Source organism: Arachis hypogaea, chromosome 14 (genome assembly GCF_003086295.3).
Source record: "Arachis hypogaea cultivar Tifrunner chromosome 14, arahy.Tifrunner.gnm2.J5K5, whole genome shotgun sequence".
Lineage (NCBI taxonomy): Eukaryota > Viridiplantae > Streptophyta > Magnoliopsida > Fabales > Fabaceae > Arachis > Arachis hypogaea.
Genome location: NC_092049.1, coordinates 15,244,127 through 15,265,618, shown reverse-complemented (window position 1 = coordinate 15,265,618; position 21,492 = coordinate 15,244,127). Strand labels below are relative to the sequence as shown.

The window sequence follows — 21,492 nt, the reverse complement described above, 5'->3', positions numbered from 1 at the left end:
AGAAAAAAAGGTAACTGCTTTGGCATAACCATCAAACTTGACTGCAGAAAAAGGATCAATTTTTGTTACAATGCAGTTGTAATAGTAATTTACCGTGGACTCTTGATTCACATCTGATGTGAAAATAGTGTATGCAGTTGCAGGCTTGGATGATTAAACACTCAAGAACGTTGTTGTTGTTCTTATTTGAGGTGCTATGTTAGATTCACCCCAGAACAGAGTTGCTCTGTTTCTTCCAACTTTGTTACTAAGTTAAACTAGATTGGTGGCACTCAGTGCTGCACAAGTTGAATCCATGGCTCAACTCAAAGTCTCAAACCTGGGGCTACTGATGAAAACTAGAAATGCTAAACCTTTTTCATAAATTTTCCAGTTGCAGGGTTATTGGGAATCAACCATAGAACACCTCACAGAAAGTAGAGAAATAGAACCATAATGCCACCGAACACACTATTCGCAGAATTCTAAGGTTCAGGATATGACATTTTTTCATCACTATCTACTTCAGTCAGAGTTGCTCTACACTATAAAGAAAATTTAATAGCCATCATTAACTAGATATAAACTAAAAAATGTTCAAAAAAACGTTATTTATGTAGGAAAGAAAATAAAACAAAAAGCAATAATCCCCGTATGATTAGACCACAAATATCCAAAAATGAAAAATGTAGCCCCCTTGCTTTCTGATTGAAAATGTTGCAAATTAAAAATATATTTATAAGAACAAAAAAAGCGAAAAAGAAAAGAAAAAGGAGGGGGCGAGAAGATTCATAAGAACATTATAGAAGTATACATACCTTCTCTAAAATTTGTGGTTTCAATTTCAGTACATTTCTGTCTGGACTGATATTTGCGACAACACGCATGCACTCCTATACTGAGTGGCTCAATCATGGCTCCTTCCTCCAAGCTCACATTGTCAGGTAGCTTGAAACATAGATTGGTAGGATGCACTGGTGCGGAATTTATAACCCACAAACTAACCGGCAAGTGCACCGGGTCGTACCAAGTAATACCTCAGGTGAGTGAGGGTCGATCCCACGAGAATTGATGGATCAAGCAACAATGGTTAAGTGATTGGCTTAGTCAGACAAACAGAAAAGGGTATTGAAGGTTCAAAAGCATTAATAGTAAATTCAGAATATCAGAAAGCAAGCAGTAAACAAGTTGTGAAAAATATATGGAGAAGCAGTTAAGGTTTCAGAGTTATCTATTTTCCAGATTGAATTTTCTTACTTACTATTTTAATCATGCAAGATTTAATTCATGGAAGACTATATGTGACTAAACCCTAATTCCTTAGACCTTTTTAGTCTCCTCTAAAATTCATCAACCGCCAATTCCTTGGTCACTTAATTCCAATTAGAGCGTGAAGTTCAATTGTAGTTTATATGACACAAAAATCCTAATTACCGAAATATAAGAGGATTATATGTCACGCATCCCGTTAAGTCCAGATAATTAGAAATTTAGGAGAAATTGTTTTCAAGCTGTTGTTCAAGTAAAGAGCTTTTCCAAGTTATACAAGAACTCAATTAGAACAAGGGTCATACTTCCGTTCCACCCAAATTCATAAAATAAAGAACAAAAATAATTCCTGAATTATAAATCAGTACATGAATTAAAATAGAAAAATAATAGTACCAATCCATACAATAGACAAAGCTCCTAACCTTAACAGTGGATGTTTAGTTGCTCATGGTTCAGAGAGAAAACTAGGATTTTGAAAAACTGTAAATTTTGGAATGAGGTCTAAGAGAGGAGAAGAACCTGAAGGGCTGATTCTTTTTCCTTTTTATATCTAATCCTAATTAATGTGAATTATTTTTCTAAAACTAAAATAATATCTTTTCCTATTTTAAAATAAAATACAAATTCAATCAGAATAAATTTGTCTTCATGTGCAGCTTTGTATGAAAGCCTGGGGACCACATGCGTGTTGAGGGTCCACGCTGAACTTGGGAAACCTCAAGTTCAGCGTGAAGGAGGCAGTATTGATTCACGCTTTTCCTTTGAATTCACGCTGAACTTGGAAAATTCCAAGTTCAGCGTGGGATAGTACATGGTTCTCCTTTAGTGCGTGGATTCCACGCTGAACTTGGAAAATCCCAAGTTCAGCGTGGACAAGGCCGAATTGACTGGATGGAGGGTTAGTGCTCCACGTTGAACTTGGAAAATTTCAAGTTCAGCGTGGAGTGGACAGCATCAATTCTTCGTTTTCTCCATTCTCTAGTCTTGGCTTAATCTCTGCGAAATTCGTCCCAAATGCTACCTGAAATAAACAGAATTGCATACGACTCAAAGTAGCATTCAAAGTGGCTAAAATATATTAAATCTTGATTAAACTTAGCAATTCAAGTAAAAATTCACTAGGAAAAGACAGAGTAGATGCTCACACATCACAACACCAAACTTGAATTGTTGCTTGTCCTCAAGCAACCAAAATTAGTACTTGATTAAGATGTGAATTTGAATGAGAAGTGAGAGTTCAATTATGCTCAAGTCTATTCTTAAAATGGGATTTATTCATTGTAACTCTGAATAGTTTTGGCATCTCACTCTCCTTTGAATTAGAGGAATGTCATTGTTATTCAGAATTAGAATTTGGATAATATTATGAATTCTCTGATCTTTATACTTCAGTTAATTCTTGAACACAGCAGATATCTTTTAATTCTCTTTTAATCGGTGCTTTGCACCTTGAGCCTAGCCGTGACTTTAAATGTTCTGTCTCAAGGGTTACTTGACACAAAAACACCACAGACACTTAACTGGGGAACTCTCTTGAAGTTCTGATTTTTCTTTCAGCTACTCCCAGACAGTGGTGCTCAAAGCCTTTGGCATACTCTACTGAATGCAATTGATCTTGACTCTAAATGTTCTGTCTCAAGGATTACTTGACACAAGAACACTACAAGCATATGACTAGAGAAACAACTCTTTGAGTTTTTAATCATGTCTGACCTCCCTAGTCATTGATGCTCAGAGCCTTGGACCTTGCTCTTATTTTTCTTTTGCTGTTTCTTTTGCTTCAAGGATTAAATGTTTGGTTACTTCAGAGAATTCATAATAGTTCTCTAAATTCTTATTCCTCATACACCAACATTCTTTGATTCAAATTCAAATATGCACTGTTCATGTCATGCATTCAGAACCACAACAATCCCACCACATTTAAGTAACAAGACTAATCTTAAATATAAACTCACTTTCTCATGCATTACATCTTTTTCTTCTTTCTTTTCTTTTTGATTTCAAGCTTAGTGAGCAATACATGAGACACTCTTTCAGAATAAAATCAAATAACAAAACAAACAGTAAATTAAACTAGAACCTAGAAATTGAAATAACAACTGATCATACAATAACAAAAATAGCAGAAAACAGGAACCTAATCATAATAAGAACGGGAGAAAATATAGAATGAAAGGAACTTAACCACCTCAGTTATCCTAGTGGCTGTTTCATTCTTCAGGCTGTGTTCCTCCGTGAAGATGATTCGTCTCCCTTTGATGCCATAAAAATAAACAGAAAAGTCATAAGCGAAGCGACAACACCAAACTTAAAAATTTACTTGTCCTCAAGTAAAAAAAATCTGAAAACAGGAAAAGACATAAAAAGTGCACGGAGGAAAAAAAACAAATATTATTACAAAAGAAGGAGAAAATGATAAAAGGATAAGAGAAATTAAAGTAATTAAAAAATATATATTTTTTGTATTTTTATTTATTTATTTTTGTTTTTTTTTAATATATGTATATATAGTTATAGAGTTATTTATTTATTTTTATATATATGTATATAGGGGGGATATGTTTATATATATAAAGTGAATCTAATCAGGGGGTGGGGTTATATATATAGTATGGGAGGAGGGGAAGGCATGGGTTACTGTTAGGGGTGGGGACCAAGGAAGAAAAAATAATAATAATAATAAATAAATAAAGGGAATGAAAATTAGAGATTTGGTGAAATTTTGATTCTATGCCGAATTTGCTGATCGTGAAGTTCAGCGTCGACGCCTCCAAGTGTGGGATTCCCTATCCACGTTGAACTTGGTGCAGCCCAAGTTTATCGTGAGCCCTTGTAATTTTTATTTTTTGGAGAATTCTATGCTGAATTTGAGGTTTTCTAAGTTCAGTGTGGATTCTAGACCTCTGCGCTCATTTTTATGTTGTTTTTCATACTGAACTTGGATTCCAAGTTCAGCATGGGTCTTCATCAAATTTATTTCAATTACATCGTTCTCCTTGCTAAACTTGGAATTTCCCAAATTCAGCATGGGTCTTCAAGCATTTTTATCCATTTTACGTCGTATGCCACGCTGAATTTAAAATTTTCCAAGTTCAGCGTGGACTTGGCAGAGGCTCCCTTCCAATTTCCACGCATATGCCATCCAAGTTCAGCATGGAACTGGCTGACCCAATTTTCTCTAGAGTGTTCCAAAATTTTTCTAAGTGTCTGGTTCCTATTGTAAAAATTCTGCATGATCAAAATACAAGTAAAACAAAGGAAAACAGTAAAAACTCGGTAAAAATTAAACAAATAATATAATCAACGCTACGGAAAAAATAACTAAGGATACAAAATTATCGGGTTGCCTCCCGACAAGAGCTTCTTTAACGTCATTAGCTTGACGGTCAGCTCCTCTAAGGAGGAGGATCATAGGAGCTCAGCTCTTTTCTCCTCACTATGAATCTTCTCCCTCTGTCCTCATAACGTAGCTCAACATGCTCCAGAGAGAGGATTCTGTTTACTGTATAAGTCCACACTGGATTGCTAGTCAACACCACCTTCATTCTTGGGGAAAAACCTTCAGTGGGGATCTTTTTGTTTCTCCATCTCCTGGGTACTTTCTTCTTTTTGGAAACCTCCTTCTTGGTGGATGATGCATTTCCGACACCAAACTTAGGTTTGATGTCAAGAGGAATTTTATTGATTGTCACCAAAGGAGGTTTGAGCTGCAGATTCTGCTGTGCATCATCAGGAGGTTTTTGAAGGTTTGGATCAATAAGCTCAGTCTGCATGCACCTCTCTTCGTCACCTGCTGAATGTATATCTTTGAAGACATGAAAGACTAGTTGCTCATTATGCACTCTAAGTATTAATTCACATTCTTCCACATCAATCAGAGCTCTTCCAGTGGCTAGGAATGGTCTTCCCAGAATTATAGAGGCATTCTCATCCTCCCCTGTGTCAAGAATCACAAAATCTACTGGGAAGAAGAACTTACCCACTTTGACCAAGATATTCTCCACTAATCCGTATGCAGGTTTTATAGATTTGTTTGCCATTTGTAATGCTATCCTTGTGGGTTGTGCCTCTTGGATTTCCAACTTCTTCATCACAGATAAGGGCATTAGATTTATGCTTGCCCCCAAATCACATAGGGCTTTCTCAAAGGTTGTGCTCCCAATGGTGCATGAAATTTGAAAGCTTCCTGGATCTGGCATCTTCCTTGGCAAGTTATTCTGAATGATGACACTACATTCCTTAGTCAGGACCACTGTCTCATCTCCCTTTAAAGGCTTCTTCTTTGACAACAACTCCTTCACGAATTTGACATAGAGAGGCATTTGCTCCAAAACCTCAACAAAAGGAATATTGATTTGTAACTTTCTGAAGACTTCCAAGAACTTTGAAAACTGCTTGTCCTTGGTCTCCTTTTGAAGTCTCTGAGGATATGGCATTTTAGGCTTGTACTCAGGAGCCTTTGGCAATGTAAGATAAGTGTCAAGAGAGTCTGGGAATGGGTTGTCCGTACGCTTTGGAGGGACGTGCTCTACTTCTTCCTTCTTCTCCTCTGGAGCTTCTTTTTCAACTGGCTCCTCATTAACTTGTACTTCCGTACTTGTCACTTGTCCACTTATCAAGGTGATAGCCTTGCATTCCTCTCTTGAATTTGGAATTGTGTTACCAGGAAGGCTATTAGTGGTCCTCTGATCAATTTCATTAACTTTTGTGGCTAATTGACCCATCTGAATCTCCAAGTTCTTGATTGATGCTTTGGTTTCCTGTCTAAAACTTGCCAATATTGCTTCCAAATTATTGTTCTGTTGGGGCTGAGAAGTTGCTTGCTGAGATGACTGAAACTGGTGGTTATTAAAATTATTCTGTTGAAAACCACTTTGAGAATTATTATTAAAATTCTGTGGCCTCTGAGGTTGCTCTCTCCACCCAAAATTTATGTGATTTCTCCACCCTTGATTGTAGGTCTTAGAATAGGGATCATTATTGGGATTTCTAGGAGCACTCCCCATGTAATTGACCTGTTCAGAAGAAAATTGAGCATAATCATACTTTTTATTTTGCATAAAATTACCTGTCATGTCATAAGAGGCTTCTTGGGGTGCATTCTGAGTGTTGACAGCTGAAACTTGCATTCTACTCAATCGTTGAGTAATCAGATTTATTTGCTGAGACAAAAGCTTGTTCTAAGCAAGAAGAGCATCAATAGCTTCCACTTCCAAAACGCCTCTCTTCTGAGAGGTCTCAGAGTTTACAGGGTTCCTGTTGGAGGAATATAAGTATTGGTTGTTAGCAACCAACTCAATAAGCTCAGTACTCTCCTCTGGTGTCTTCTTCATGTGCAAAGAACCACTTGCAGAATTATCTAAGCGCATCTTGGACATTTCACATAAGCCCTCATAAAAGATATCCAGCTGAGTCCATCTAGAGAACATGTCCGGAGGGTATTGCCTAGTCAGTAGCTTGAATCTCTCCCAAGCTTCATAAAGGGTCTCACCATCTTTTTGTCTGAAAGTCTGAACCTCCATCCTTAGCTTAATCAGCTTTTGAGTTGGAAAAAATTTAGTCAGAAAGCCAGTGATAACCTTGTCCCAAGTATCCAGACTCTCCTTGGGTTGAGAATCTAACCACAACTTTGCTCTATCCTTCACAGCAAATAGGAAGAGCATGAGTTTGTACACCTCAGGATTCACTCCATTGGTCTTCACAGTATCACAAATCTGCAGAAAATCAGAAATAAACTGATTTGGGTCTTCCTGATGGAGTCCATGATACTGACAATTTTGTTGCACAAGAGTGACTAGCTGTGGCTTCAGCTCAAAGTTGTTTGCAGCTATAGGAGGCACCACAATGCTTTTTCCATAAAGATCTGCATTATGAGCAGTGTATGAGCCAAGCACTCTTCTGGGTTGCTCATTCCCATTCAGATTTGCCATTTTGGCATTAGCAGCATGATTGTGATCCATAGTGGACTCTGCAGCCATGTAGAGTCTTGCTTGTTGTAAACGCCGCCTGAAAGTCCTTTCAGGTTCAGGATCAAAGTCTAACAGAGGTTCCTTGTCCCTGTTCTTGCTCATAAACAGACAAAAGACAAGAAAAGATGAAATTCTCTACGTCAGAGTATAGAGAATTCCCAATGAGGTAACCTGTGTAAAGAAATAAAAAAAATACTAAATAAATTAAACACTAAAATTTGAAAATTACTATTAAAATAAGACAAAAAAATTTTGAAATTATTAACCCAAATAATTAAGAAAAATTAAAATAAAAATAACTAGAGAACACCAAACTTAAAATCAGAAATTAAGAAAAAATAAAGCCAGAAAAATTTGAAAATGTAAGGTGCAAATTAAAATAAATTCAAAGCTAAAACGCCTATTGAAGAAAAAAAATAAAATATTAAAAGAGAAATAAATAACAGAAAGAGAACGAAAGTCTTCTTATTTTTAAAAAAATTCTTAGGTTTTTTTTATTTTTTTGTTTTTATTTTTTTTAAAACTAAATAATAAAAGAAAAGAAAAAGAAAGAAACAGGGAGGGAGATACTAACGAAAAAGAGGAAAAGAATTAAAGGAACAAAAAATAAAAAATAAAAATTAATAATATTAAAATAAAACTAATTAAAAAAAAAATTATCTAATCTAAGGAATCAAATAACGAGTAGTTGTTAATCACAATCAATCTCCGGCAACGGCGCCAAAAATTTGGTGTGGAATTTATAACCCACAAACTAACCGACAAGTGCACCGGGTTGTACCAAGTAATACCTCAAGTGAGTGAGGGTCGATCCCACGAGAATTGATGGATCAAGCAACAATGGTTAAGTGATTGGCTTAGTCAGACAAACAGAAAATGGTGTTGAAGGTTCAAAAGCATTAACAGTAAATTCAGAATATCAGAAAGCAAGCAGTAAACAAGTTGTGAATAATATATAGAGAAACAGTTAATGCTTCAGAGTTATCTATTTTCCGAATTGACTTTTCTTACTAACTATTTTAATCATGCAAGATTTAATTCATGGCAAACTATATGTGACTAAACCCTAATTCCTTAGACCTTTTTAGTCTCCTCTAAAATTCATCAACCGCCAATTTCTTGGTCACTTAATTCCAATTAGAAGGTGAAGTTCAATTGTAGTTTATATGCCACAAAAACCCTAATTACCCAAATATAAGAGGATTATATGTCACGTATCCCGTTAAGTCCAGATAATTAGAAATTTAGGAGAAATTGTTTTCAAACTGTTGTTCAAGTAAAGAGCTTTTCCAAGTTATACAAAAACTCAATTAGAACAAGGGTCATACTTCTGTTCCACCCGAATTCATAAAATAAAGAACGAAAACAATTCTTGAATTATAAATCAGTATATGAATTAAAATAGAAAAATAATAGTATCAATACATACAATAGATAGAGCTCCTAACCTTAACAGTAGAGGTTTAGATGCTCATGGTTCAGAGAGAAAATTAGGATTTTGAAAAATTGTAAATTTTGGAATGAGGTCTAAGAGAGAAGAAGAACCCCGAAGGACTGATTCTTTTCCCTTTTTATATCTAATCCTAATTAATGTAAATTATTTTTCTAAAACTAAAATAATATCTTTTCCTATTTTAAAATAAAATACAAATTCAATCAGAATAAATTTGTCTTCATGCGCAGCTTTGTATGAAAGCCTGGGGACCACATGCGTGTTGAGGGTCCACGCTGAACTTGGGAAACCTCAAGTTCAGCGTGGAGGAGGCAGTATTGATTCACGCTTTTCCTTTGAATCCACGCTGAACTTGGAAAATTCCAAGTTCAGCGTGGGATAGTACATGGTTCTCCTTTAGTGCGTGGATTCCACGCTGAACTTAGAAAATTCCAAGTTCAGCGTGGACAAGGCCGAATTGACTGGATGGAGGGTTAGTGCTCCACGTTGATTCCAAGTTCAGCGTGGAGTGGACAACATCAATTCTTCGTTTTTTCCATTCTCTAGTCTTGGCTTAAACTTTGCAAAATTCATCCAAAATGTTACTTGAAATAAGTAAAATTGCACACGACTCAAAGTAGCATTCAAAATGGCTAAAATATATTAAATCTTGATTAAACTTAGTAATTCAAGTACAAATTCACTAGAAAAAAACAGAATAGATGCTCACGGATCATGCACCACCTGAAAACATAATGGAACATTCAATAGATTGAACTTGAGTGCCAAGTTCTTATAGTTTTTATTCCTCTATTTATTTATTTTTTGTAATCTATTTTGCACTGTTATATTGATTGAGCAATATATATAATATGCAAAAGCGCGGTGGCTTTTGTCATCATTACTCATTCTCATCTCTGCATTAAATTTGATTTCTATGTAGACTTGGTAAGAGCCTTAACCTTTGAGATACCAACTTTCTTCATATTTTTTTGATCCACGTGTCTTTCACTCACTCATTATATTTTATTGCAACTTTGACTTTCTTTTCATTTTTGCTGCCTCTTTATTGCCTTCTATTTTTCTTACTGCCTCCAACTTCGACTGTGTTGCTTCTTTTAATTACAAATCTTCTCATGTATCAAATTTGTATCCAAAAAATAACTTTGATTTATGAATATCTTCTCATATATGGGTATGTTTGGCAACTGATTCCAGGCTCTAAGGCTACCATGTCCCCTACTGCAAGAGATTGAACTTGAGTGCCAAGTTCTTGAATGATTACAGCACATTCATGCCCTAGTACCATAGGTTTCTCATAGTCTAGCAACAAAGTTTAGTAGTGTTCAAAGAACAGAATTAAGCAAACGCTAGAGTACTAATAATTAGTGATAATAAGAACTTTCAGGCTCTTACCTTATCGTAATGAACATCACTTCCACAAATACCAATAGCTTTGATTCTAATTTTAACATCATGGGGACCTGAAATTGAAGATTGTTGATCACCACAGTACTCAATACAAAAATTCACAAGAACATAAAGGACTATGCCTCATGAGTCATGATTTATGGTTTCTTTTTCAAAGAAGTCCTTACAGCCGGAAAAGAAACATAGATGAATAGAAATGATAAAAAGAAACAAGTACCAACTGTCGAGGAGTGAAGATCCACTTGGCACTGTGGGTAGAGGTCAGAAAATCCGCCATGTCCAATCAGAAAGTTGTTGGCCAAATGCTTTAGTATGCACATTTATGATATTAGTAAGCACATTTATAAGGGAAAAAAACCATAAATTATGTTAGTGATGGACAAAAAACATTAATGAAAGAAATAGTAGCCATGATTTTCCCTAAAAATGGCATCTGGGTTCAAGTGTAGCAATGGTTCCTTATGAACTGATCACTATAAATGTGTTTGGATAAATAAAAAATTTTAAAATTTGAGAGAATTTTTAAATGCTATTAAATTTAATTCATCAATTGAACCTGCCTCATTTACAAAGTTCCATTTTCCAAAAATTAAACCTAGTAAACATAAACAAGGAGAAAACTATAAAATTCAAAGAACTCATATTCCTTTGAGGCATTTCATCAAACACCTTCATTATACAAAAACATTCCTTCCTCACAATCCCTTCACGCTACATCTTTACTATCAATCAAGCAGAAAGTCTAAGGGTTAATACTAGAAGTAGTAAGCATATTGATTTAGCAGATTTGACGTCTCAAACGTCTCAGATAAATATTTTCCTTTCTGATATAAGCACATTACATTCATAGAAACATGAACTAGAAGAGCAGAGAATTTCAACAACAGTGAAGTATTGAAATATTACAATTAAGAGAATAGATGAGGATTGGAATCATTGATGATGTGAAATAATTGAGTACAAGGCTTATATACTAGTATGAAACAATGATTACTTATATAACTATGAAGCTAAAATGAACCTAACAAGCAACATGCAAAATCAGAAAGCAAATTCAAACGAAGCAAGCAACATAAACTCAAAAAATTAGAAAACTAAGCATAAACAAAGCAAGCAAACAGGACAAAAGTAATAACACAGAGAGAATCACATGCTTCTAAATATTCAAACCAAAATCGAAAAAATAAAGGAAGAAGACCTACCAGCAGCAATAATCTTGTGCGTCTACGCGTAAGAACGGCGGCGGTACAAGCGGCAGAGGTGTGGTGTTGCGACAAGAGCAGCAACGGTGGCTGGAAGACCTTGGCAACGTAGATCTGAGACGAACAAACGATGACAGCAAGGCGGATCTGAGGCAGATCAGATGAAAATGAAGTCCAAGGAGTCATTCGTGGAGGAGATATGTTGACGAAAAAGGCGCTTACTCTCGATCTCAGAGGCAGAAGAGGAGCCTTTACTCGATTCCAGAAGCCTTTGGAATGCAGTGGCGATACCGACGAAAGCATTCCCAGGAATGTTTAGATGGGAATATCTTATTCCCATGTTTGTTTCAAAGTTTTAAAATATATTCCCAGGCAAGTTTTATTCCTTGGAATCAAAATCCCACTGATTTAATTCCCATCTCCCCCCTGGTTATCTTTGATTCCAATGGGAAGGAAATGTGTATAACAAAGTAAAAAGACCAAAATACCCTTGTTAATTTCACTCCAACCCTTCTTTTCAGATTTTTTCCAATTCATTTCAAACAAAATGAAACCCTAGTAGAGAGCCCCTCCTCCATGAAAACCAATCCCTAACGAGGCTTTTCTTCAAATTCACGGAGGTTCCACCGGCGTCGGCACCGCCTCGCCGCCGATTTGGATTTGCATGGCCACCACGCTTCTTATTCTAGAAGGAAATCGTTCTCGTTTGTGTTCGTCATCACAGCTCATCTCGGTTCACCGCCACTGCGTTTTCGCCGCCATCATCGCGACTCTGTTCAGATCCTCTGCGTTGTGTGGTTGTGCGTGGCCTCTCTCCTCCGTCTGAGCTCGGTTGCTCGCGCGTCTCTTGCCTCTGCGTCTGCTCGAGTTGTGCTTCGTATTCGTGTTGTCTCCCTCGCCTCTCTCCCTCCTCGCATCTTCCTGTTCCTGTTCATCTTTTTCAAGAACAGGTTTGTTCTAGGTTTGAAATATTATTAACTTAATTTGTTTGGAATTGGAATGTGATTTCAGTTTCAGTTCTGAGCTCATTGATTATAGTATTTAATAGTGATTAATATCTTGCTTTGATTAGGTCTAATACTTCTTTCTGTATACTCATTCCTGTTTTTATGATAATGATTCATGTTTGAAAGGATTTTTAGAAAAAAAAACATCAATTTTTTGTGAATAAGTTATATGATTCTACTGGCTGTGATATTTTGTTATGTGAAACAAGTTTTTTTTTTATAAATATTAGTTATGTTTTTGTCAGGAGTATGTGCATTGAGTTGCATGATGGAGATTTTCTCCAATGTTGTGTTTGAGAGTTTGCTACTATGGTTGTTATTTTTTTGGACCATGCTTGATTGAGGGATTTCTTTGGACTTGTGTTGTATGCATTTGATTTCCAGTTGTGAAGCAAAAGAAGATTTTTTATTAGGCAAAAGAATTATTAATCCTGCTCTTGATATCATGAGAGCTTCAACAAGTAAACATAATTATGAGTGAAATGAAATGATGAATCATCAATGTAATATAACTATCTCATTAAATTTTGACTTGACTGTCCAATTTGCAATTTGTATCTCTAATAAGTACTCTTCCTTAATTTGAGTCAGAGTTTGCATTTTAGTTTAGTTGGTTCCAAGTCATTGTTATTGCATCATCATATAAATGACTCACTACTCAAGTCAAGCCATAGATTTAATATAAACCATAATTCGCACCAATACCATCTTTCACTTCTTTTATTTCGTATTAACATTTCTTTCCTATGAACAGAAGTTTTTTTGTTTTCACAATTCGCACCAATACCATCTTTCAACAAGAACTTATAGCTGTTGCTGCTTCTAATTGAGCATTTTTTTCTTTTTGGTATGTTGATGTTTCCTTCTTTTTCTCTCTTTTCAGTTTTGCTTTGATGATTTGATATGTGAGAATTTTAGATTGGTTGGAGTTTTATGTCAAGCTTTCTCTTTCTCTTTTTTAAAGTGAACTAAAGAACAAACAGATTCATAGTTTAAATCTGAGGTTCCACTTAAAAGGAAAAGTTCCATCTTAACGGAGAGATTGGTAGTAAAATCATGGTGTAAAAGGTTATTGGTTGTGGTATTCTTTAGTTTTTTCATGAAACAAGAAGCTGAATCTGCATCTTATAAGCCAAGTAGCTGTCTGATCTATGTTTTTGCTTCACATTTGAAAAGATTCAGATACTGTGCTTATGGTTTTATATCACAGTGTATTACACTGGTAGATCCACTGTCTGCTCATAATGCTTTTGCTGATATCACTCTGTGAAAATGTGAGAAGGACACACAAACAGGACTTCATGCTTTTCTACTTCTCAAACAATTAAATCAAGTGAAGTATATCAAATTTGAGGGTTCTGAGGTAGGCTTCTTCTCAAAAACCTCTTTTAACTTAGTGTTGACAACTTGACATGAAGGCCATATTGCATGTTATATAGTATATCTTTGTAGTTTCTTTTGTAAAATATTGTTTTGTTTGGAATTGATTTTGTGAACATGAGCTGGAGCAAAAGCTTGTTTTGTATTAGATTTTATGTTAAGAAACTTGCAATTGATTTTGGTTAATAAGTATCATGCATTTGAAACTTACTATAAAACTAGTTTTCCAAAATAGAGCTACATTTTATGGCCTCTTTACACTTCTCAAGCAGGGGTTTAGATGCAAATGTTTGATTAAAATTAATCAAAACAAAATTAGTTTAAGAATCATGTCACCTACTCTAAATGGGAGTTTATGATTGATACCATAAAACCAAACAAGCAATAAAATATGCTTCAATTGAGAACTTCCTGATATCAAATTGTAGTTTCCTATACCAATTGTATTAGATACTAGATAGTAACACTTTACTGTATTAGCTGAACAGCATTCTCATTGATGTTGAGTGCCACTGTCCTGTTGTTGATAGAAAATAGAAAAAGTAATTATAAAATTCACACTACAAATATAAAAATGGATTGAGAGAAACTTATCTGTCTATCTTGAATTCGCGATCTGGTTTTCAATCCACTGAAAAATATTTCTGTGAAAATTTGGATAAAACTCATTACTAATTTTATGACTAGTTTTTACTATTTACGATGGGAACGAACAAATGCCATTCAAGTGAGGGTTGGTTTGTTGCAATATATCTCATAGTTGTGTGATTCCTTGCTTCAAGATGATGAAAATGGGATTGCAGTGATTCTGTGATTGGCCTTTACTTACTGTTCTTTTCATACTTGTGTGATTCCTTGCTTCAAGTTTATAAAAATTGATAAAACAGCTTTACTTTTTCTGAATACCATGGCATTTAGCACATGGATTGTTATTATTGCGATTGTTTCCCTATAGCTTAGCTTATAGCTATATGGCATAATGTGTATGCTTTTTGATGTGTAGGAGTCACTAATCGTTAAGAAAGTAGGGTTCTGTTTTTTACTTCATTGCTCATGTTTCAATATTGAATTGTTAAAAAATTGTTAACATTATCTTTCTTGATATATATTATGAATTTTAATCAAAATTCATTTCCTTTATTTTTAAATTACCTCATACTCGTATACTAAATTATAAATTCAATAGACCTCAACTTAAGCTTTTAACTTACAATTCTTTTTGGGTATTTCTGGAAATTTAATATAAAAGTTTTTCCTTTTTTATTGGATTAAACATGCTAAATTTAAAATATTCAAAAATGCATTGTTCTGATGTTTCAGTTTATTCTCAATGTCTTCATTGCACAAATTCAAATAGTTACTGTTGTAGTTACTTCTTAGGCAGAACATATTTTCTTGTGTGAACTTTATTAATATGTATGTGAACTTTATACGAGTATACAAAAATGCTAGGCTTATGATGACATGGGAGTTCAATGAGGTTATGGTTATTATTTGAGTGGGTTCATTAGACTAGTATTAGTAGTATACCAGTGCCTCTGGCTGCTTGTGTTTTGGATTAGAATTGAAGTTCTCTAATTTGTATAAAGCATGGTTAAGACCGGGTTCTCTTTTTTGAATCAATATAAAAAGTAAGATATTTATCTTTTTGTGTCTTACTACAGGAGTTGCTGGTACTTCTTCATTACTCACATAGATTGAGCATGGTTTTCTTATGTAGCTTGTGTGCACCATCTGTTTGGACAAAATTAAACTTTGAAATAAAAAATATTTATATATATCATATTCTTATATTATATATATATTCCTAAACTTGTCTTTTCTTGTTGTTTCCTACTGCATTGACATTGCTACCAGAAAGAAAAGAAAAGAAAAGTTATTTATATTCCTAAACTGGCCCTGCTTGATTTTTTTTGCAGAATGGATTCCAAACAGAAGATGAAAGTTATTGCCTGCTTGATTTTACATTTCGAATTAATGAATGACCTTATGATTAAGTTGTTGATAATTTGCTATGTTTTGATTATATTGCAATTGAAAAAAAAGAAAAGAAAATGGAATGATAGTTATAGTAGGCAAGTAATAAGAGATGTTAGTGTTGATAGGATTATTTATTTTAGTGATCTAGCATGTATAGAAAACACAAGAATGGATAGATGTGCCTTTCATGCATTGTGTAACATGCTTAAAAGGGTTGGAAGGTTAGAACCAAGTAGGAATATGGGTGTGGAAGAAATGGTTGCCATGTTTTTACATATTATAGCACATGACATCAAAATTAGAGTAATAAAGAGACAATTTGTGAGATCTGAAGAAACAATTAGTAGGCGGTTTAATGATGTATTGCTTGCTATTTTGAGATGTCATAATCTCTTACTGAAGAAACCTCAACCATTTAGCCAGGATAAAATGGATGAACGATGGAAATGGTTTAAGGTAATTTATTTTGCTAATGTTGTTAAATCTCATATGGTTGGTGTTCTTTAGAATTGAGTTAATTGATCTTTGTTTTGGATTTTAGGATTGCCTAGGAGCCTTAGATGGTACTCATATCAAAGTCAATGTCCTTGAGGCTGATAAGCCTAGATATCGAAACAGAAAAGGTGACATAACAACCAATGTGCTTGGAGTGGTTGCTCCCGATATGCAATTTATCTACGTACTGGCGGGTTGGGAGGGTTCAGCTGCGGATTCTAGGGTATTGCGAGATGCACTATTTCGCAATGGGTTTAGTGTTCCCCAAGGTATTTTATTGAGACTTTAATATGTTATTAAAGTAACCATTTGATCTTTCATTAATTTTGTTCAATTGTGTATGTCACACTAGGTCATTATTACTTATGTGATGCTGGATATATGAATTGTGAAGGATTTTTGACACCTTATAGAGGACAAAAATATCATTTGAGTGAGTTTAATCCACATAATCAACCCAGTACAGCTCAAGAGTTTTTTAATATGAAACACTCACAAGCTAGGAATGTCATTGAAAGGGCATTTGGAGTATTGAAAGCAAGATGGGGAATTTTAAGGGGAAGATCATTTTATCCTATTAAGACTCAAGGAAGAATTATAACTGCTTGTTGCCTTTTGCATAATCATATTAGAAGAGTGATGGTTGTGGATCCTATTGATGAGACAGAAGATCAAAATATACTTGGAGTAGATGGTGAGACGATCCACCATATTGAAACGAGTGATGCTTGGGGTAGATGGAGAGATCAACTTGCACAAGAAATGTGGAACCAATGGAGGAGAAGACATCACGCTCGATAATTGTAATAATTTTTCTATGTGTAAGGTTGTCTGTCGTAACATTGATTTCATTTTGTTTATGTGTTTGTGTTCTTGTATAAGAGTTGTGCATGTATGCTTATTAGTGCAAGTAATTTTTTACTTTTGAGACTTCTTTGTAACTTTCATTTGGATAATAGTAATGTTTCTTTAGTGAATTTAATTGTGATAATGTTAATTTTAATTAAATATATTTGTTATTAGGGGTATTTTAGTAAATTTGAAAAGATTAGAATCGATAATAATTTTAATTAAACATATTTTTATTAAGGGTATTTTAGTAAATTTTTTATTAGAAGTATTTTTGTAAATTCAAAATGTAAAAAAAGTAATAATTTTAATTAAACATATTATTAAGTGAAATTTAGAATCAATAATAATTTAAGTAAAGATATTTGATATTGGGGGTATTTTGATAAATTTAAAAAAAATAGAATCAATAATAATTTTAGTTAAACATATTTGATATTGGAGGTATTTAAGTAAATTTAAAAAAATAGAATCAATAATAATTTTATTTGAACATATTTAATATTAAGGGTATTTTAGTAAATTTAAAAAAATTAGAATCAATAAACAATTTAGCTAAAGGTATTTGATATTAGGGGTATTTTAGTAAATTCTAAAAAAAATTAGAATCAATAATAATTTTAGCTAAACATATTTATTATTAGGGGTATTTTAGTAAATTTATTATTAGAGATATTTTGTAAATTAAAAAAAAACAATGTAAAAAATAATATTTAATTAGCTTTATATTTAATTTTTAGTCATTAATAATTTAATTTGAATGAGTAAGGGTAATTTTGACATATTACATAATATGACTAAGAAATTTAAACTCAACCAAACAAAAATTTATTTATTCCTAGGATTATTACATAACATTCCAAGACATTAAATTTTATAAACAAACATAGGTATCTTCTATTCCAAGTAATCTTATTCCTAGGTATTATATTCCTAGGAATAACATTCCTAGTAATAAAATTTAATCTTTGAACCACACACACCCTTTTAGAGTTTCGGGGGTGAGCGCTCTCTTCTATCTCTGTTTCACGCACTCTCCTTCTATCAGTTAATTGGTCAATTGTTATGAAAATATTATTTTAGTAAGAATACTACTAGCCATAACACTATTGCCACTAAAAGCTTTTAACTAAAAGTTTTTTTCATATATTTTTTAGTGGCAATAATAATAATTTTCATTATAATATATAGTTTTAGTGGTAAATATATAATTGCCATAAAAATATAACTTAAATAAAACAAACAGTAGCCATTAAGCTATTGCCGCTAAAAATTAGTCGCTATAGCTAATATTTCTTGTAGTGACATAAACATCCAAAATAGGAAAAAATAGATTCATCAAAGACTACATGTCTAGTGATGAGAATTATACCAATTTTCAATAGGCATTTATAGCCTTTATGTTAGGAGCATAGCCAAAAATTAAATTTAAAAGCAAGTTTAGTATCATTATATGAAGAAATGTCTCAAAAAACTTTGTTACTATATATCTTAGAAGAACTTAGACATAGTACAATTTAAAAGAGTCTATTTCACCTTAAGATTTAAGATCAAAGTATAGTACAATATTACTATCATGATTTTACAGTCAGAGATTCTGATCAATATAATGCATATTCTGATCAAAATAGGTCTTGGTGCTCTGCCTGGCCTAATTCCTTTCATAATTTGTGGACTACTCAATATACCATTTGCAAAGGTGATACAAAAGTCTCAGTTTCTTGTTAGCACAAGATGAGTGCTTAAGATCAACTTCAGAGATACTTAACAGCATGAAGATCATCAAGTTATAATCATAGGAGGAAAAATTCAAGAGCTTGGTTGAGTTGCTTCGCGCGAAAGAATTTATATGGTTATCTAAGACATAGATCATGAAGTGTTATGGCTCAATTCTTTATTGGATAGCTCCTACAATTGTTTCTGTTGTTGTCTTCCTAGGATGTGTTCTGTTCCATAGTGCTCCATTGCATGCAGGGACAATTTTCACAGTTCTTGCAACATTGAGGATCATGTCAGAACCAGTTAGGATGATCCCTGAGGCTCTCTCTGTTCTTATCCAAGTTATGGTATCTTTCGATCGGCTCAATACCTTTTTGCTTGCTGAAGAGTTAGGCAGTAATGAAATTGTAAGGAGTGTCAAGCAAAGTTCAGATGGTGACAACAATGCTGTAGAAATTGAAGGTGGAAACTTTACTTGGGATCAGGGATCAGTGTACCCAACTATTTTGATTATTTACCTTATCATTTTAGTATCTTACACATTTTTCTTATACTTAAATGGCATTTCATAATAATGCAAAACAGATTAATGTATATGGCACCATAGCATATGTTTCTCAAATTTCTTGGATCCAAAGTGGGACCGTTAGAGATAACATACTCTTTGGCAAGCCAATGAACAAGAAAAGATATCAGAATACCATTAAGGCCTGGCCTTGGATAAGGACATCAATGATTTCAGCCATGGAAATCTGATAGAAATCAGTCAGAGAAGGATCAGCATGAGTGGAGGACAAAAACAAAGGATTCAACTAGCTAGAGCAGTGTACAATGATGTTGACATTTATCTTTTTTATGATCCTTTCAGTGCAGTTGATGCGCACACTGCTGCTCATTTATTCAATGTAAGAAAGATTTCACTTTGGATTCTCAATCACAACAAAACTATAGCCCTAATATATTTGAAATAAACTAATGTTTTTTACATTTATGAAATTACAGGAATGTGTCATGACATCTCTCAGGGAAAAAAAGTTATTCTAGTGACTCATCAAGTGGAGTTTCTCTTAGAAGTTGATAAAATCCTGGTAAAGTATCTCAATTTTGTTGAGATTTCAAGCGTGAGTCATTTAATCTCACATTGGTTAAGTTTGACTTAAGTGAATGATATAAATTTGAAACAAAGCATAGGCTATTCATTTAAATGTTTTGGGTCAAGATGTAGCATTTTTGTTAAACTCTTTAGCTTTCTCTTGACCACTTGATACAATTTTGGTGTTATATTCCATTACACATTAAAGACTAATTCATGTCAAATGTCACAAAACATATTCCAGGTGATGGAGGGAGGAAAAATTACTCAGTCAGGTAGTTATGATGATATTCTAACAGCCAGGACAGCATTCGAACAACTTGTGACTACTCACAAAGATGCAATAACCAAATGAGCAAACACACTCTTTCTTTTATGCTCTATTTATAGGGGAAGATGAAGTGAAATAGTTTAGTTGCATATATAGTCTATGGAGTATTATAGTGTGCATTATACAACAGAAAATCTCTTAGAAATAATTTAGAAGTTTTTTATTTAAAAAATAGAAGAATAATTTAAAGTCTAGGATGTGATTTGTTTCTGATTTTTGCTCTTGCAGTTTATGATTGTTTCTCAAATTATTTTCAGGCGTTGCTTAACAACTGGTCACCAATTTCCTATCCACGTCTGAGATTGTCACATAAAGTCAGTGACTCAACATCTTCTATGTCACATAAAGCTCTGCACATGAAAATGGATCTGCATAGAGGGAAGCAAGTTCTGTTCTTGTCGAGTCTTCAAGTTTTTATTAATTTTTTTCATTGTTTTATTTTGTGATTTGTATGTTGATATTGAATGAGGAGTGAACCAAGACATGTTGATAAATACATTTTTCTAGGATTAGTATAAGGACCAAGTTTTTTATGTACTATGTATCACTTTTCTTTTTCTTTTTTATATGGAATGTTCATAGAGTTTAAGTGTTATAAGTATTTTTTTTCTTTTCTTATTTTATTTGCATCACGAAACAAACTTGTACAATAATTATTGATTAATGAAAGAGGCTATAAAAATTTCATTTTGTGAATTTGTGAATTTAATGAAATATTTCATGTTGTAGTAATTAATTTTACTATATTTATATTGTGTATAATATAAAATAAAAAATAGTATAATATAACTAAAAAAATGTTACTAAAGATCTTTTGTAATATTTTTCTAAGTGTTACAAAAAAATATCTATGGTAATATTTTTCTAAATGTTACATAAAATATCTATCATAACATTTTTTTAAGTGTTACAAAATATATCTATTGTAATATTTCTTTATGTGTTACCAAAAAAGGTCTATTGTAATATTTCTCATAATATTACTATAGAAGATCTATTGTGACATTTTACTAAATGCTGTTAAATCAAGGAAAAAGAGAACTATAACATCCTTCTAAAAAATACTCTCCTCATGAGTATGTGATGAACATTGAGACTGGGGAGGCAGAGAGCTACCAGGAAGCTATGTCTGAGGAGCATAAGGAAGATTGGTTAAAGGCCATGCCAGAAAAAATGAAATCCTTGCATGAGAATCATACTTTTGAATTTGTGAAGTTGCCGAAGGGTAAGAGAGCATTCAAAAATAAATGGGTGTTCAAATTGAAAGTTGATGAAAATTTCTCACGGCCAAGGTACAAAGATCGATTGGTTGTGAAAGGCTTTGAGCAAAAGAAAGGTATTGATTTTGAG

General features: G+C 33.5%; 2 protein-coding genes and 1 non-coding gene across 3 annotated transcripts; 2 read left to right on the top strand and 1 right to left on the bottom strand.

Annotated features, from left to right (window-relative positions):
* The first annotated feature begins 6,678 nt into the window (after positions 1-6,678).
* On the top strand, positions 6,679-6,784 carry LOC112745569 (small nucleolar RNA R71). The gene has a single exon (XR_003173489.1). It is a non-coding gene; the product is annotated as a small nucleolar RNA R71 (small nucleolar RNA).
* Positions 6,785-8,898: 2,114 nt separating this feature from the next.
* Positions 8,899-11,663, bottom strand: LOC112741651 (uncharacterized). The gene is made up of 4 exons (XM_025790702.3): positions 11,289-11,663; positions 10,304-10,391; positions 10,072-10,139; positions 8,899-9,978 (listed from the first exon to the last, which is right to left on the bottom strand). The coding sequence occupies exons 1-4, from the start codon at positions 11,589-11,591 to the stop codon at positions 9,955-9,957; spliced, it is 483 nt and encodes a 160-aa protein (XP_025646487.1). The 5' UTR covers positions 11,592-11,663; the 3' UTR covers positions 8,899-9,954.
* A 182-nt stretch (positions 11,664-11,845) lies between these two features.
* On the top strand, positions 11,846-17,077 carry LOC112742290 (protein ALP1-like). The gene is made up of 5 exons (XM_025791528.3): positions 11,846-12,238; positions 13,506-13,658; positions 15,595-16,111; positions 16,197-16,419; positions 16,503-17,077. Exons 3-5 carry the CDS (start codon positions 15,596-15,598, stop codon positions 16,949-16,951), a joined length of 1,188 nt encoding a protein of 395 aa, XP_025647313.1. The 5' UTR covers positions 11,846-12,238; positions 13,506-13,658; position 15,595; the 3' UTR covers positions 16,952-17,077.
* The last annotated feature ends 4,415 nt before the right edge of the window (positions 17,078-21,492 follow it).